Source organism: Oncorhynchus clarkii, chromosome 12, assembly GCF_045791955.1.
Source record: "Oncorhynchus clarkii lewisi isolate Uvic-CL-2024 chromosome 12, UVic_Ocla_1.0, whole genome shotgun sequence".
In the NCBI taxonomy this organism is placed as follows: Eukaryota; Metazoa; Chordata; class Actinopteri; order Salmoniformes; family Salmonidae; genus Oncorhynchus; species Oncorhynchus clarkii.
Window position 1 is genome coordinate 35,707,639 of NC_092158.1, and position 18,927 is coordinate 35,726,565.

The 18,927-nt window shown below is 43.5% G+C and overlaps 1 protein-coding gene across 12 annotated transcripts in view; it reads right to left on the reverse strand.

Annotated features, from left to right (window-relative positions):
- Positions 1 to 18,927, reverse strand: part of LOC139423110 (nuclear receptor corepressor 1-like) — a 121,449-nt gene that overhangs the window by 45,745 nt on the left and 56,777 nt on the right. For 9 of the 12 annotated variants that reach the window (XM_071174769.1, XM_071174768.1, XM_071174771.1 and 6 more), the window contains 4 exons: positions 15,595 to 15,685; positions 14,940 to 15,118; positions 9,984 to 10,038; positions 9,709 to 9,810 (listed from right to left, as the gene is read on the reverse strand). In XM_071174769.1, the coding sequence (XP_071030870.1) occupies positions 9,709 to 9,810; positions 9,984 to 10,038; positions 14,940 to 15,118; positions 15,595 to 15,685 (427 nt within the window). Of the gene's footprint in view, positions 1 to 2,042; positions 2,362 to 9,708; positions 9,811 to 9,983; positions 10,039 to 14,939; positions 15,119 to 15,594; positions 15,686 to 18,927 lie in introns of those variants that run through there. The other 3 variants (XM_071174777.1, XM_071174774.1, XM_071174775.1) reach the window with 3 other exon arrangements.

The following is an 18,927-nucleotide window of genomic DNA, read 5'->3' on the forward strand; positions in this document are numbered from 1 at the left end:
AAACACCCAACTACTTACTGTCTACCGCTAGCTATTCTATCGTCTACCTAAATTCAGTTCAGTATGACCTTGACTTAAATGAGCTGGGAAAACAGAATAACCCTTTAAGAAAACACCCTCCATCTAGAATTCAGTCGGATTTGGTTTCTTCGCCAAGAGAGAAAACAGAATAACCTTTACAGAAAATACTATCTACTGCTAGCCATCGAACCCACCTAACTACAATTTAGTTTGACCTTTTATGATCCTATGAGCCAATAGGCTAATCCAATTAGACAACAAATGCACTAGAATGTCTGTCCTCCACTTCACTGCACTCCAGACCTGGGTTTAAATACTATTCAAAATAATTTATAATACTTTATCAGTGCTTTAATGTGCTTGCATGTTTTCATGGACAAATAGAATAGTCCCAGAACTGCAAAACCCACCCATCTGGCACACCGGGCAGGTTAGAGAAAATGCTCAAAGTATCAAATGAATAGTACTTGAACCTAGGTCTGACTCAAAAACAGTGGCTCATTCAATCTTAACCTGCATGTCATTGATCCAGGATCCAGTTCACTGTTCCAAGTAGGCACCTGAAAATTTAGGTTGAGGGCAGGGCTTGGCTTTCTTTGGTATCCAAAGCTAATGGGATCTGCTTGACTGCTGCCAAGCGATTAAGAAAATAACAAGGGAGAGAACCCACATCTTCTTGCCATAGCAAGGAAGCATTTTTTTGTTTATTTAACCTTTATTTAACTAGGCAAGTCAGTTAAGAACAAATTCTTATTTTCAATGACGGCCTAGGAACAGTGGGTTAACTGCCTTGTTCAGGGGCAGAACGACAGATTTGTACCTTGTCAGTTGGGGGATACGAACTTGCAACCTTTCGGTTACTAGCCCAATGCTCTAACCACTAGGCTACCCTGCCGCCCCATTGTTGAGAGTAGTTGTAAAGACAGACGTGGCAATTAAGATTTTCAACTGTCCGCAATGTATATTTCTCCACTTCTTCTCCTGCCGTCTGTATGGTGAGTGTAAAAGCCTGCCACTTGCTGTAGATGAGAGAATAGCATCCATGTGGCTTTTATTGAGGGTAGTAATTCCCATTAAACTGCACAGGGATTTGGTTCCAGCTCATGTCTAGGTCACCTTTAAGACTCCATGACATGCGCACACACGCACGCGCCCTTTGGCCCTGGAGGACGTGGCTGGAGGAGAAGGTCAGCAGCCTCTGGCACCTCATGAAATAACAGCCATTCCAGTCAGGAGGCATTTCAACATTCCGCATTGCCATGCAGGGAGCCAAGCAGAGGGACACACAACAGGTTTGGTGGAGAGACAGACATTTTTGAAATACAAGTGTAATGTGAATATTCTTTGTGTATGCTTTTCTCCAATGTACAACTGTTTGGCAATTACTTTTAACGCAATAACTATGAGCTACTACTATTTCAAAACAGATCCATTCTACATCCAATGTCTAGCATGAAAAAATATGAGATTTCAATAAAAAAGGAATCGTTACACTAGCACTTTGAAATGTTCTTGAACTTCACTAGAGTTAAGTAAAGACGGGAAAAGCATGCAGTCCCTGTGCTCTACATTTTCGCTGGTTACTGGGTCAGTCCTGAACATGATGAATGATAGAAAGGGGAAAAAATGACTCACACAACCTCTAAAAGGGGCTGCTGAAGTTCCTCTCCAACTCCATTTGCAGGCAGCAGGCACATTTGTACAAGCAACTAGCCTACCGTACATCAACAACAACAGCAGCAAAAACCAGGCACCGTGCACTGCAGCCATGAGACTGTGTGATTGTGCAACAGTACAGAAAAAAACAGGAACTGTACTGAAATCCACAGTGTTCCCTGTTGTAACTAAACGTGTGTTATAAGCAAGTTTAAATGCAAGCAACTGTGGCTGTCCAAGCAACTGAAAGAGAGCGGGAGGGAGAGCAAAAGAGCACGAGGAGAAAGAGATCAGTCGAGCAAGCAGAGAGAGAGACAGACAGACAACACACCACAGTACTAGCTTCAAAGTCAGTAGCGGCATACCTGCAAGCTCATTTGTCGTTCATAAAAACCTTGTTGCCATTGATCAAGCCACAGCCTATAGGCGTAGCAGGTGTGAGTTTGGCCGGACCCCCGGAGGCGGTAGTGATACCTCCATTGCAGCGGTACAGATACAGCAAGACAGCGGCACCAAAGCAGAGCTCCTTAGAAGGGCTGCCTGGCCCCGGCACTGCCGCACATATTCCAGGAAAGCATGTCATCAGGCCGTTTAAGCCGCCTGAAAAATCGCCCATCTCACATGCACACTCTAATCTATGGGGGGTTACTCAAGGTAATCCCTGCCGAGCGCTTCTCTTTGATTGGCACTCGCAGCAGCATAGCAAGTTTTTTGGGCCTGTCATATCACTGGGGCGTACCACTCTGCTTATCCTGGGGGGGTTGACTCTCTCGCTCACCGCCCAGGAAAGAAAGAAAGGAAATGAATAGGGGGAAAAAAGTTGAGCAAAAATTAGTTTAAACAAGCTGGCTAGCCAGCCCTCAGTGCAGACTGTCGGGTTTGTTTTCCTCTTTCTCCTTTTCTCTCTCTAGCTATTTTACTAACTCTTTTTCCATTGCTCCCTCTCCCTCCCTACCTCCCGCTTGCAAGTCACTCTACACACATTCTCTGGGGAATTTCAGAGAATTTACAAAAGCTCCAGCCAACGGCTTGTTTGGATCAGCACAACATCCGGCCTGGGCAGGCTGAGCTGCTTTCCACCAAATGACGAGGCCGTGGCATTTTCACTTCACTGTCAATGGGCAGTTTAAATGCATACCGCAATACATGAGTAGACGTTTACTTTATTTAAAAACAGGCAAGTCAAGTTAACAAATTATTATTCACGAAGACAGCCTGTCAATAAACAATGATGCATTTAAACACATACCGCCCTGTAACACAAAGTTCACACTGCAGTTTTATGAAGCCCTATTACAGAAGAAATGACTTCCTAAAAGCATTTGCATAGAAGGTCATAGTGACTCTGTACTCTGGCAGAGCTAAGCTAACAGTTGTGATTATTGGAATGATTATGCTGAGGGCTGCTAGACAGTGGACATATCTTGCCTCCACTGACCCCAAAGCCAAACTTGTGATCGGTCCTCCTGGCTCCCAGACAAACAGAGCCTTCTCTGTTGTTGTTAAAATACATACATCAGATGATCCAGGGTTAGTGGTGGCTGCTGCTTGCATAGACTGAAATATAGTAAGACAGTCGCTTCCTCCAACTATTTATTGAAGTTGACAGAAGCCAGACAATCCTTCAATGAGCTCTTAAGTAGTAAAAGCAGGAATGTCCACTGACTTGACACACAAACACACTGGTTTATTATTTGATCAAGTAGGAGTACTTCATGCACACATTCTAACCACTTGACTGGTGGCATTCATCTACAGTGGTTCAGAAGTAGGGAAGTCCACTCGAGGCTCCACCCTGTAGTTGTACTCTGTTACCCTGCCAGGCGAGGAAAGACTGATGAAGGTCACCAGGCAGTGGGAAACGCACTAGTGAAAGGACCACAATGTCACTTATAAAATGTGAAGTAACCAACTATAACTATTAAGATACCGTCAATACAACTGCGCCACGCCAACAATGTCTCACATCGAATATACCCCGTTTCTCCGCACCATAATTTATTGTTAAATATTTTCCGGATAAAACAGGGTTATCAGTGATGCAAACTGGTGAGGGCCCAAAAAGATTAAAGAAAATGTGCACTGAAACATGCAAAAAAAATCTGTAAACTGAGTGGGGTTGTCAATAGTTTACTAACGACGTAATACCAGGCCAAGTACCACAATACCGAGTAGTATGGTGATACCACAGGGTTTGCCACACCCCTCCCAGGACGCATATTCCCGTTTTCTAAACGCTCTGCACAAAAGCCTGTCCTCTACACTTCAACTCAACACATTTACTGTACAATAGAACAGGTTACTGCAGAAAATAGCTGATATGCTAAAATCCCAAAAGGCCTACCTGTGATTGGACTGGAGGAATATACATGCATAATGATGCAGTAAGGGTTAACACAATAGGCCTATATGAAACCATCTTTAGCCTACTTTTCAGAACACTTTACACACATCATTCTCTCTCTTACACACATCCACCATCACTCTCACACACAGCTCCCAAAAGTTAGGCCCAAAAATAATTTAAGGAACATAATAAAAAATATATTTTTTAAAATTCAGATTAAGCTTAGAATAACATTGATTAGGCATATGCATTTTACCTTTGAAGCATCTCCGTTTCCATTTTTTCCTATGCCATTGTGCATAGCCAAGGTACCATGTTGTTAGCTAGCTAGTCAAGTAACATGACTAAACACGGTTGTTTGTTATCAACGAACAACTTGCAACCTGTGAGTAGTATAAAACAGCCAGCGACATGGTTTATAAAATTATATAAAATGTGTGCCAATTCGTGGTAGAAAGGGGAGAATGTAGCTCCAGTAATACGGAGCATAACCTTTGAGTGGTTTTCTTGACGTAAAGGTGACTGTAAGCATGACTGTACCTGTGCTCTGTTTTTCCTCTATGGCAGGGGCACTCAGAGGCCGCTTGACAGCGAAGCCTAGTCAGACTGGCCCTGCTTGTTCTTACTGGTGAAATGAAATGATACGACTCCACTTAGCTCGTGCTGCGAGTTGCTCCAATAATTAAACAAATGTAACAACAGAAACCCCATCACTGTCTGCACACCCCAGCCTGCCATTATGGCTAAATAACATTTTAAACATGATGGAGAAGTGCGGTGAGAAGCAGCGGAGAAGGCTAACGGCTGGTTGGGGATACTGCTGGATGCTCACAGCAGTGACACATGATATCAGAATGCTTCATCCAATAAGACATATCAGGCTTTGAACTCTGCTTGATATTCTATTTGAAAGACACGTAGGGATGCATTCTGTGCATTCTGTCATTAATTGAGAGAATGTAGTGATCCCACGGAGAGGATCTGTTCGCAGCCATCACCTCAATGGGTGATGCACTCTGCGCATGCACACTTCATCGTCAGAGCCCCGCGGATGACCTATTTTGAGATCAAAACTGTGAATTTGGCCAAAAACTGACGTGTTTTCATCCCTGTGCTCTGTCAGAGAGGGAGAAGGTGAGAAGAGGTGGACCGGTGAATCAAACCCTGTTCTCCAGGTGGTGGGCGATATTTGGTCTGGAGGCTACAGGCACCACTATTGCTAGATCAACCGATTATGACGTCTCTGATGTGGTCCCACTCACTCTTGGTGCTCTGCGCTTCTGTGACCAGATCTATGTGTTTGGTTGGCTGGGGCCATAGTTCATACATAGAATGTTCTGTACATACAGGGCCAGAGAGAGCCAAATGCGTCACTGAGATGCACACACAGGAGCCAGAGGAAGGGCCAGAGGCATCGATGAGATAGGAAAGCCCCACAGCCAGTGGAAAGAGGAGAGCTCAGACACCATACGAGCTGATAGGGAATGAATGATGTAATCAGCTGTTAGATCTATGCTGGGAATTTCAAAACGAGGTTAAATGTTAGTCAGAAACATCCGTCACAGGTGGTGGGTGATGAGTCATGGAGATGATCGATCATCGACTCACAGCGTACAATAATTCACAACATTTTACCTGCATTTTGTTAATACTATCATAACCCTGCAAACGTAAACAATGTGTACCAATGATTTAAAAAATCCAGTATGGCAGTTAATAGATGGGACTTGTATTAGTTTCATACGAAGACGTTGTTCCGCCAACTTTACCATACCGCCAACCTTTTTCTGCCTTATCCTTATATCTGAAAGGTATTGCCGGTATCAAAGCCAAAACTTCTAATTCCGCCTAACGACCAAAGCATTTTGGTTAACTTCTGCCTATGGCTTAGTATTAAACGTAGCTGTAAATGGCACACACTATGCTATTCAACTCTTGATAGTTGCTAGGCAGCGCCAGTTAATAACCATCCTCCTACCAGTTCTAAACTTTGCGAGGCATGTCACTTCTCCCATCTCTTCAGAGGCATGTCACTTCACCCATTTCTTCAGAGACATGTCACTTCACCCATCTCTTCGCATAGCGCATCACTAAGCATGTACTTAAAAAAAATAATTGAACCCCTTTTTCGTGATTTCCAATTGCGATCCGATTACAATCTTGTCTCATCGCTGCAACTCCACCAATGGGCTCGGGAGTGGTGAAAGTAAAGCTATGCATCCTCCAAAACATAACCCACCAAACCACGCTTCTTAACACCCGCCCGCTTAACCCGGAAGCCAGCTGCACCAATGTGTCAGAGGAAACACCGTTCAATTGACGACCGAAGTCAGCCTGCAGGCGCCCTGGCCGCCACAAGGAGTCGCTAGAGCACGATGAGCCAAGTAAAGTCACCCCGGCCAAACCCTGCCCTAACACAGACGACGCTGGGCCAAATTGTGCGCCGCCCTATGGGACTCCCTGTCACGGCAGGTTGTGACACAGCCTGGGATCGAACCCTGTAGTGACGCCTCAAGCACTGCAGTGCCTTAGTCGGCTGCGCCACTCGTGAGGCCCATGCACCGTTTCCTAACCACAACTGGATGGATCCATAAAGAATTACTGTGGGAATAAATATCACTGAAAGACAAAAATACAAATGCAAATGCAATTGAAGGCATATATCAAATTGTTGCTTACTGAAACTCCCAAAGGCATCCAAACATTGTAATAAATTTGAAGCAATAGCCTACCTGTGTGTGGTCAACTAGATTATATTTTCAGCACTGCCTTGATTGGGACAGCGCTAATGCGCTGCTTTGAGAAAAGTGTGGGGACTCATCTCCATAAATCAATCCAATTTGTTTTCACTGAATCTCCGTTAGGACATTGGTTAGGCTACAATTAGGCTGGGGAAACCTTAGCTAAGTTGAGGTGAGGGCTGCCCATGATCATCTTGTCTAGTTGGCTCATTTATTAGAACATTTTGCCAGCATGTTAAGTAGTTTAACAAGTGGATTATTTTTCTCTTCACTCACAGTTGCTTAGTATCCCAGGCCAACTCCCAACCAAAAGCCTGTGACGTCATTGACTTGTCTCAATCAATTGATTGAGCTTCACTGAATCTCCGTCTGAATAGGCTGTGTGGTTAATTGGTTTCTGGCTGGGTAAATAAGTAGAGGTGGTATAATAACTCCTCTATCACTGATTTAGCACAAACATAGCCCAAATCACGTGTAGGTCTATTATCACTCCAAGAGCCGGCAGAGGTTGCGAGGCTCAGTTAGTAGAGCATGGCGCTTGCAATGCCAGGGTTGCGGGTTCGATTCCCACAGGGGACAAGTACGGAGAAAAACAAGGCATGAAATGTATGCACTTACTACTTACTGTAAGTCGCTCTGGTTAAGAGCGGTGGCTTGCAAATCGTTGTAAATGTAAAAACATGAACACGAGACTCGCATGCTTTTGAAAATAGCAGTGCTTTTCATTTCTAAAATCGGTATCATGATGAAGATACTCTCAATGTAAGACCCTATATGCCTGTTCCTTAACAAAGTGAAGTGACGTTAGGGAAGAGATGAAACGTGGATACAACTGTCATATAAAGAAATAGCATTATTTTAATATGACAGCAGTTCCACGCGTTCCGGTGACAAGTTGTGTGGGAAAAATATTATGTTATATTCCATTATATTCTTACTACAAAATATATGTGTTGACCGTGATCGGGGTAGGTGTGTGTGGTCTGCTTAAATTAAGTATTGATTTCATTCATTTGGACGTAACATAATGAAAAATATTATATTGTTGTGAAAATAAATTGTATTGGTCTTACAATGTTTCTTAGGCCCTGCCTAAACACATTTATTTTTGATGGTGTATATTCAATGGATTTATTTAAAAAATAGATGCCCGCCCACATCTGCACACCCCTACTACCACTCGTCACGCACACGGGAGGTATAAGCCATATGCAGGCAAGAATGTGGTATAAAAAGAAAAGGCCTGTTTGTAAGCGGGTCATGAAAACATTGTCAAATTACTTTAAAATAGGCAAAATACCGTAAATCCTATACAAAGGCAGTATTGGTGTTCTGTTCCCAGACACAATAGTCTCTCTCACACACACACACACACACACACACACACCTATCTTATCTCGGAGTAATGCCCGTGTGCCCTCCTTTGCCCCAGGCTGCCATGCCCCAGCCTGCCATAGACTCGCCTGGCCTCTGCTCACCTCTGAGAGGCTGGGACAGCCCCAGGGTGAAGGCTGGCTGCCTGTATCAACAGCAGCCTCAGGGTGAAGGCTGGCTGCCTGTATCAACAGCAGCCCCAGGGTGAAGGCTGGCTGCCTGTATCAACAGCTGGCTGCCTGTATCAACAGCAGCCCCAGGGTGAAGGCTGGCTGCCTGTATCAACAGCAGCCCCAGGGTATACCACTACCACACTTATGTAACGCTAAACCACAGTCAAGCAACTGCTCAAATCCAATGGAAAATACTAAATTGTCAACTTAACTGCAGTCTCCAACTATTGCTTAGTTTTTTTCTTCCCTTCAGGCAGTGAGCCTTGATGAATTTGAATGTGGGAGCACAATACCGCCGAACCAGGCGATTACCAAACAAATTACAAAATGTGCATAAACCTACTTGATTAAAACTCCTCCAGTGTTCTTGTGATTAGAGGGAAACAATATGAAACAAGTCTGGTTTAAAACAGCACAGCACTCTGCTGGTAAGCAGAGCTCCATGGCAACAGATAACCTTGTGTGAAGACTGCAACTCACCCAATGTTAAAGCAACTCTCTCACTCCTTCAGCGGAAAGAAACGGTTCTGAAAAGTCTCTCACCATAACCAAATGAATAAATTACCTTAAGCCCTTTGAAAAATAAAAAGCAAAACAAAAAGTGTCTACTGCTGTGCATCAACATATTTCAGCAGTTAGAAGAAAGGCAAATAGAGGATAACTGGGTGAGTTCAGAGAGAGAGGGAGTATGACTTTCCTTTTTTCCCTCCCTCCCTCCCTCCCTCCCTCCCTCCCTCCCTCCCTCCCTCCCTCCCTCCCTCCCTCCCTCCCTCCCTCTCGATCTCTCTCTCGATCTCTCTCTCGCTCTTCCGTCAGGCCCTGGAAAGCAACACTGAGTCTCCCAACTATGGCAAGCAGATAGAACAGATTCCTGGGAATGTCTGCTGCTCCCCAGCCATTGGATAAATCAGTCTCAGCCAGCTCTGTTCTGCCTCTCTCTGCCTGGGCCCTGGTTCTTATTTACCCACATAGCACATCAAGAGGCTCGCTCAGCTCCCAAATCTCACACTCCTCACAAACCCCTGTGGCTCTCCCTCCCTCTTCTACACAGAGACAGGGAGGGAGAAAAGAGGGAGGGAGGAGATGGGAGGCACTGTGGGCTAAAAATCGGGTGGTAGGAAGATCGAATAATACAAGCCAAGATAAGATTTGTACACTAGAGGGCCTCCTGCTCCAGAGCCCAACACAAACCATGGTGTGGATGATAAACAAACGCTACGTCATTAACATGGTATATAGAGTGAAACCAAAAAGGGTCTTCCCCTCTGGCATGCCAAGCATTGTTCATTTGTTAAATCCCACCCAGACAGCCTTTCTGGGTATTTCCAAAGCCCATTCATGAACACACAAATACATTTAGAGTCATTCCCTAGCGAAGATACTTTCTAGAACTCACCTGGTTTCTCCCTCGCCGTCTTCCATAGTTGCGTCTCACCAGCGTCTTGTAGTTCTGGTTCTTCTTGGTCAAGTAGTAGTACAGGACACAATCGGAGACACACTGCAAAGAGAAAGGGTATGACAGTCAGGGGGACATATGAGCCCATGAACATTTTTTATTAACAACAGACAACATAACAAATACAAACCATGTGCTTTTGGGTTTGGGGGAGAGTGGAGAATGGAAGTTACTACAGAGTAAAAATAGAATGAATTAAATCCACTGTAGCTCACCTTTCTCTCTAGATAGGAAGCAATGAGGCCAAAATTCTTTGGGTGCTGAACAAACCTGTGAGAAAAACAGAGAAGAGAAAATAGTCACAGTTAAAGCTACAGTCTGGGATTCATGGCAGCCTGCCATTTGTTTTGGTATACAGCCGAGGAATGTTGGTAAAGAAAAGTATTGCCTCTCAAAATCATACCCAAAGAGCTTCTGCTAAGTCAGAGAATACAATGTTAAATTATGATAACAGTGAGCTCTGTAAAAATATTTTGCAACCTACAGTCGCTTAACGCTTTTCCATACCCAGAAGGCAATTAATACATTTTACATTCTAGTATTCCAAGTGAACTTGATTTGTGACGGGAAACAAAATGAAAATCTTTATGGAAGGTACTAATTTGTTTGAATTTCTCTTTAACCACAAAGCATTAACCAAAAGAGGTCAGATAAGTACCTGTGGATAGGATACAGGATATTGAACAGTCTCATTGGATACAGGATATTGAACAGTCTCATTGGATACAGGATATTGAACAGTCTCATTGGATACAGGATATTGAACAGTCTCATTGGATACAGGATATTGAACAGTCTCATTGGATACAGGATATTGAACAGTCTCATTGGATACAGGATATTGAACAGTCTCATTGGATACAGGATATTGAACAGTCTCATTGGGCTCTTGCCCCGCCTTGCTTTTTGCCAGTTCTGATTCTGACAGAAACAATGGGAATTTTATTTCTCTTCATACACACTATTGAATACGCCCTCTGCATTTCGAGGTCAGTGTTGGAGCATGGGAGCACAGCACCAAGAGTGGGCACAAGGATTGAATGGCTGGAACACGGTAACTGAGATTTACCACCCAAAACCACTCCCTTGTCTCGAAGGCAGCATCGTGTTGAGGGGGTGCTTGCTGCAGGAGGGACTGGTGCACTTCACAAAATAGACAGCAACATGAGAGAGGAAATTTATGTGGATATATTGAAGCAACATCAAGACATCAGTGAGGAAGTTAAAGCTTGATCGCAAATGGGTCTTCCAAAATGAACAATGACCCCAAGCATACTTCCAAAGTTGTGGCAAAATGGCTTAAGGACAACAAAGTCAAGGTATTGGAGTGGCCATCACAAAGCCCTGACCTCAATCCTATAGAACATTTGTTGGTAGAACTAAAAAAGCATGTGCGAGCAAGGAGGCCTACAAACCTGACTCAATTACACCAGCTCTGTCAGGAGGAATGGGCCAAAATTCACCCAAGTTAGTGTGTGAAGCTTGTGGAAGACTACCCGAAACGTTTGACCCAAGTTAAACAATTTAAAGGCAATGCTACCAAATACTAATTGAGTGTATGTAAACTTCTGACCCACTGGGAATGTGATGAAAGAAATAAAAGCTGAAATAAATCATTATCTAAACTATTATTCTCACATTTCACATTCTTAAAATAAAAGTAGTGCTCCTAACTGACCTAAGACAGGGCATTTTTACTAGGAGTAAATGTCAGGAATTGTGAAAACCTGAGTTTACATACACCTTAGCCAAATACATTTAAACTTCAACTGTAATTATTCATACCCTTTGTAATGACACTCGAAATTGAGCTGAGGAGCATCCTTTGATCATCATTGAGATGTTTCTACAACTTGGAGTACACCGATGGTAAATTCCATTGATTGGACATGATTTGGAAAGGCACACACCTGTGTATATAAAGACCCACATCATGGCAAAAACCAAGCCACTGTTGACAGCGCATGTCTGAGCAAAAACCAAGCCATGAGGTTGAAGGAATTGTCCGTAGAGCTCCGAGACAGGATTGTGTCGAGGCCAAATTTCTGCAGCATTGAAGGTCCCCAAGAAGACAGTGGCCACCATCATTCTTAAATGGAAGAAGTTGGGAACCACCAAGACTCCTCCTATAGCTGGCCGCCCGGGCAAACTGAGCAATTGGGGGAGAAGGACCTTGGTCAGGGAGGTGACCAAGAACCCAATGGTCACCCTGACAGAGATCTTTGTGGAGATGGGAGAACCTTCCAGAAGGACAACCATCTTTGCAGCACTCCACCAATCAGGCCTCTGTGGTTGTCTCAGGATGGTAAGTTGGTGGTTGAAGATATCCCTCTAGAGGTGTGGGGGCTGTGCTTTGGCAAAGTGGGTGGGGTTATATCCTTCCTGTTTGGCCCTGTCCGGGGGTGTCCTCAGATGGGGCCACAGTGTCTCCTGACCCCTCCTGTCTCAGCCTCCAGTATTTATGCTGCAGTAGTTATGTGTCGGGGGCTAGGGTCAGTTTGTTATATCTGGAGTACTTCTCCTGTCCTATTCGGTGTCCTGTGTGAATTTAAGTGTGCTCTCTCTAATTCTCTCTTTCTCTCTTTCTTTCTCTTTCTCGGAAGACCTGAGCCCTAGGACCATGCCTCAGGACTACCTGACTCCTTGCTGTCCCCAGTCCACCTGGCCGTGCTGCTGCTCCAGTTTCAACTGTTCTGCCTTATTATTATTGGCCATGTTCTGTTATAATCTCCACCCGGCACAGCCAGAAGAGGACTGGCCAGCCCACATAGCCTGGTTCATCTCTAGGTTTCTTCCTAGGTTTTGGCCTTTCTAGGGAGTTTTTCCTAGCCACCGTGCTTCTACACCTGCATTGCTTGCTGTTTGGGGTTTTAGGCTGGGTTTCTGTACAGCACTTTGAGATATCAGCTGATGTACGAAGGGCTATATAAATAAATTTGATTTGATTTGAGGTAGAGTGCCCAGACGGAAGTCACGCCTCAGTAAAAGGCACATGACAGCCCGCTTGGAGTTTGCCAAAAGGCACCTAAAGACTCTCAGATTATGAGAAACAATATTTTCTGGTCTGATGAAACCAAGATTGAACTCTTTGGCCTGAAGGCCAAGTGTCAGGTCTGGAAGAAACCTGGCACCATCCCTACGGTGAAGCAAAGTGGTGGCTGCCTGTGGGGATATTTTTTAGTGGCAGGGACTGGGAGACTAGTCAGGATCGAGGGAAAGATGAACAGAGCAAAGTAGAGAGAGTGATCCTTGATGAAAACCTACTCCAGAGCGCTCAGGACCTCAGACTGGGGCAAAGGTTCACCTTCCAACAGGACAACGACCCTAAGCACACAGCCAAGATAACGCAGGAGTGGCTTCGGGACAAGTCTCCGAATGTCCTTGACTGGCCCAGCCAGAGCCCGGACCTGAACATCTCTGGAGAGGCCTGAAAATAGCTGTGCAGTGACGCTCCCAATCCAAGCTGTCAGTGCTAGAGAGGATCTATAGAGAAGAATGGGTGAAACCCCACAAATACATTTGTGCCAAGATTGTAGCGTCATACCCAAGAACACTCAAGGCTGTAATCGCTGCCAAAGGTGCTACAAACAAAGTACTGAATAAGGGGTCTGAAAACTTACAGTACCAGTCAAAAGTTCAGACACACCTACTCATTCAAGTTGTTTTTTTTTTACCAGAGTAATAGTGAAGGCAACAAAAATATGAAATAACACATATGGAATCATGTAGTAACCAAAATATATTTTAGATTCTTCAAGTAGCCACCCTTTGCCTTGATGACAGTTTGCAAACTCTAGGCATTCTCTCAACCAGCTTCACCTGGAATGCTTTTCCAACAGTCTTGAATGAGTTCCCGCATATGCTGTTCACTTGTTGGCTGCTTTTCCTTCACTCTGTGGTCCAACTCATCCCAAACCATCTCCATTGGGTTGAGTTTGGGTGATTGAGAGGGCCAGATCATCTGATGCAGCACGCCATCACTCTCCTTGGTCAAATATCCCTTACACAGCCTGAAGGTGTGTTTTGGGTCATTGTCCTGATGAAAAACAAATGATAGTCCAACTAAGCTCAAACCAGATGGGATGGTGTTACACTTCAGAATCTGTGGTAGCCATGCTGGTTAAGTGTGCCTTGAATTCTAAATAAATTACTGACAATGTCACCAGCAAAGCACCACCACATCTTCACACCACCTCCTCCATGCTTCACAGTGGGAACCACACATGCAGAGATCATCCGTTCATCTACTCTGCGTCTCACACAGACACGGCGATTTGAACAAAAAAAATGTAATTTGGTCTCATCAGACCAAAGGACCAATTTCCACCGGTCTTATGTCCATTGCTCGTGTTTCTTGCCCCAAGCAAGTCTCTTATTTTTATTGGTGTCCTTTAGTAATGATTTATTTGCAGCAATTCAACCATGAAGGCCTGATTCACACAGTCTCCTCTGAACAGTTGATGTTGAGATGTGTCTGTTACTTGAACTCTGTGAAGAATTTATTTGGGCTGCAATCTGAGGTGCATTTAACTCTAACAAACTTATCCTCTGCAGCAGATGTAACTCTGGGTCTTCCTGTCCTGTGGCGGTCCTTGTGAGAGCCAGTTACATCATAGCGCTTGATGGTTTTCGTGACTGCACTTGAAGAAACTTTCAAAGTTCTTGAAATTGTCTTAAAGTAATGATGGACTGTCATTTATCTTTGCTTATTTGAGCTGTTCTTGCCATATTATGGACTTGGTCTTCTGCCAAATAGGGCTATCTTCTGTATACCACCCCTACCTTGTCACAACACAACTGATTGGTTCAAACGCATTAAGGAGGGAAGAAGGCACACCTGTTAATTGAAATGCATTCCAGGTGGGAGGTTGGAAGCTGGTTGAGAGAATGCCAAGAGTGTGCAATGCTGTCATCAAGGCAAAGGGTGGCTACTTCGAAGAATCTCAAATATATTTAGAATTGTTTAACACTTTTTTGGTTACTACATGATTCCATATGTTTTATTTAATAGTTTTGATGTCTTCACTGTTATTATACAATGTAGAAAATAGTTTAAAAACAAAAGACCCTGGAATGAGTAGGTGTGTCCAAACTTTTGACTGGTACTGTAGATAGGATGGCAAGTAACTAAAAAATGACTCTATAGACCTGTTAAGGACATCCAAACTCACTTTTCCTTGAAAATCTCCTTCTCGTGTTCGGTCCACACATTCATGAACTGCCGAGCCTTGTACATCTTCATTGGGTCGTCCATCAGGCCGTTCATGTTGATGAACCTGACTCGCCTCTGCTCTGTGTCGTACATCATGGGCGGGATGACGGACAGCTGTCTCATCTGCTTCTCGTTGTTCTATTGGACAAGAGGGAGGGGAGGGGTTTAGACATTACATTTGTTATCCTTGTTACAACTTGATTCAATGGCTGCATCCTGATTCTCAACCCTTGTCACCAAGTTTTATTAATTTAAAAGCATTGAGAGTTCTAACCCTTGTGAAATCCATTACAGGAAGTGTGCAACTGCACACTTCAGGAGAAGGGTGAAGAACAGGACGTAGCCAATGACGCTGCTACACTTCCTGAGAACTAGGGGAAGTGGTACTGTGTTTAGCGGTGTAATGTAACTATTCATAATTAGTAGCGTGTCTTGACCATCAGTGTGGACTTTGAGGGGATTTTTGGGCAGTTGGTGGTGACAACCTCTTTGGGCATAATAATACTCAAACTTGGCAATGGTTCAGTGAAGAATGTTTACATTTGTGAAGTGTGTTCATTTCCACAAGAGCTATAACAGACAAACGGAGATGTTTCAAAGTTAACAGCACTCACCTCCTGTTCAGAAAGGCCGTCGATGATTTCAGAAATCTCATGCTCGCTTCTGGCGATGGTCGCAGACATTCCAGTTCCTCTCTGACCAACCCTAGTGGGAGAACAAAACACAAGGAAATTAAGAAACTACTGGAATCAAAATCACTGTTTAAAATACCAGATGAAATCTTGTTCAAAACCCCTATTATTCCCTCTTGCGCATCCTCCACATAATACTGGGTAGGTGCCATCACATTGTCACATAGGGTGCCCCTCCCCCCTTCTGTCACCTTTTCACTTCAAGGAAAAAAGGCTCAATCGAATCAAACCGGTTTTCGGAGAAATCTGCAAACAAAGCTTGGAAAACATTAGGTCTGCTGACAAATTAAGTTGCTTCAGCATTCAGGAAGTTAACATCCTTCTCAACCACCTACCATTGACAGTGCATTCAGAAAGTATTTATACCCCATTACTTATTCCACATTTTGTTGTATTACAGCCTGATTCAAAATTGATTAAATTGTTTTTTCTCTTACCCATCTACACACAATACCCTATAATGGCAAAGTGAAATCATGTTTTTAGAAAATTTTGCAAATGTATTAGAAATACACATTTGCATACGTATTCACACCCCTGAGTCTATACATGTTAGAATCACCTTTGGCAGCGATTACAGCTGTGAGTCTTTCTGGGTAAGTCTCTAAATCCTTGCACACATTGCAAGCCTTAATGCTCAAATCAGTTTTATTTTGGTATACCGACTGTCCAAACAGCCGGTTACAAGTGACCAAATCAGATTTGGGTGGGTTCAGATAGAAGTAATTTGCTGACAAGGCTACGCTAGTTGTCATAGTAACAATGTGTGTGTGTGGAGTGGCGTAGGGTAAGAACACTTAAAACCTCAAAGGATAACATGAACCAACTTTCAAAACAAGTCCTTTTTGGCTAGCCACAGGAGTCAACTAGCTAGCTAGTTAGTGAATGTGCTAGAAAGCTACACCGCTAATTTGTTTGTAAACAATTAACACGCTAGTTAGCTACCACATGTTCTTGTCAAACTGTCAACGGAGTAGCTAGCCAGCAAAAAGATAAGCGGAATAAGTCTAAAAAAAACACTTGAGGGCAAATCAATCAGATTTGAACATTGACACAAGTCACATGACCAGGAATCATATTTGTATGATGTCAAACCACCTACGAAGGATTGAACTATTTGATTCCATTTGCTTTTTTGGCTGTTCAGACTACAGGAAGATTTACAAATTCTAATCAGATATGCAAATAAATGGGATTAACTACCAAACTATCAAACTACCAATGTGAACAAGGCTTAAGAGCATTTCACACTTGGATAATACAATATTTGCACATTATTTATTTTTAAAATTCTTTCAAGCTCTGCCAAGTTGGTTGTTGATCATTGCTAGACAGCCATTTTCAAGTGTTGCCATTGATCTAAGCCGATTTACAGTACCAGTCAAAAGTTGACACACAGGCCTCCCGGGTGGAGTGGTTAAGTGGTTAAGGGTGCTGTACCACCAGAGACTATGGGTTCGCGCCCAGGCTCTGTCGTAACCGGCCGCGACCGGGAGGTCCGTGGGGCAACGCACAATTGGCCTAGCGTCGTCCGGATTAGGGAGGGTTTGGCCGGTAGGGATATCCTTGTCTCATCGCGCACCAGCGACTCCTGTGGCGGGCCGGGCGCAGTGCACGCTAACCAAGGTTGCCAGGTGCACGGTGTTTCCTCCGACACATAGGTGCGGCTGGCTTCTGGGTTGGATGCGCGCTGTGTTAAGAAGCAGTGCGGCTTGGTTGGGTATCGGAGGACGCATGACTTTCAACCTTAGTCTCTCCCGAGCCCGTACGGGAGTTGTAGCGATGAGACAAGATAGTAGCTACTAACAATTGGATACCACGAAATTGGGGAGAAAAAGGGGTAAAATTCAACAACAACAAAAACTTTTTAAAAAGTTGACACGCCTACTCATTCCAGGATGTTCTTTGTTTTTACTATTTTCTACAGTGTAAAATAATAGTGACGACATCAAAACTATGAAATAACACATATGGAATCATGTAGTAACCAAAAAAGTGTTAAACATATTTTATATTTGAGATTCTTCAAAGTAGCCACCCTTTGCCTTGACAGCTTTGCATACTCTTGGCATGGATGTTCAATGTCTGCTTTTTTTATTGAAACCATCTACCAAAAGGTTCCCTTCTTTGCAATGGAAAACCTCCCTGGTCTCTGTGTTTAAAATTCACTGCTCAACTGAGGGACCTTACAGATAAATGTATGTGTGGGGTACAGAGATGAGGTAGTCCTTCAAAATCATGATAAACAGTGTTATTGCACGCAGAGATCATGCAACTTATTATGTGACTTGTTAAGCAAGCTTGCCACAACAAAGGGGTTGAATACTTATTGACAAGACATTTCAGCGTTTCATTATTTATTCATTTGTAAAGATTTCTAAAAACATAATTCCACTTTGACATTATGGGATATTGTGTGTAGGCCAGTGAAACAAAATCTTAATTTAATCAAGTTTTAATTCAGGCTGTGTGGGAAAAGTCAAGAGGTGTGAATACTTTATGAATGCACTGTAAAATATGTAATGATTTTTTTTAAAGTTCAAATTTAAAGGAGAGTTTTACTAAAGACTTTGAAGTGGAAACTGAAAACCACAAGGACCAAAAATGAGTACAGATACTTCCTTAATGTTCTGAAGGATTTGCAAGGGTGGTTTATTACTTAATGTGCAATTGTGCTGCTGGGGAAACAATGGCCCCATTGTTTTTAGTTTGTTTTCCTTACCACTAAACAAAAGGCAAAAAGCGATCATTAATCAAATTAAACAGTCAACATGTTGTGACTAAAGGTAATTGCTAACTAGGGGGAAATGACTTTATACTTGAATGTCAATGTCTCTTCTCTCGCCTGTAGAAAAATACTTCTAAAAGGGGATACAATGAACTTTTAAATCTGGAATGTTTGGCATCATGAATCAGCCTTCCATGACACATCCTGCCACTAATGTTGACTCTTTACAGCTACAATGATAGCCTCCAAAATATGAGAACAATCCTCAAAAGGAAATAGTCTAAAATACACACCAGGGACATTGGGGTACAAATAAATGGGTAAGAAATCAGCTACACCTTTTTGGCTAATCATTACTTTCACTGCCTGGTCTAGTACTAGCAGTCTGAACTAGCATCCCTGACCTGCCTTGCTAGAAGATTTCAGAGAAATACCCAAGCCTGTGTGCCAGGAACAGCCAGACGCTGGCTGGACTGACCCCTGACACAGCCAGCTGATCTGCCTGCAGCACACCACCTAGCATGCAT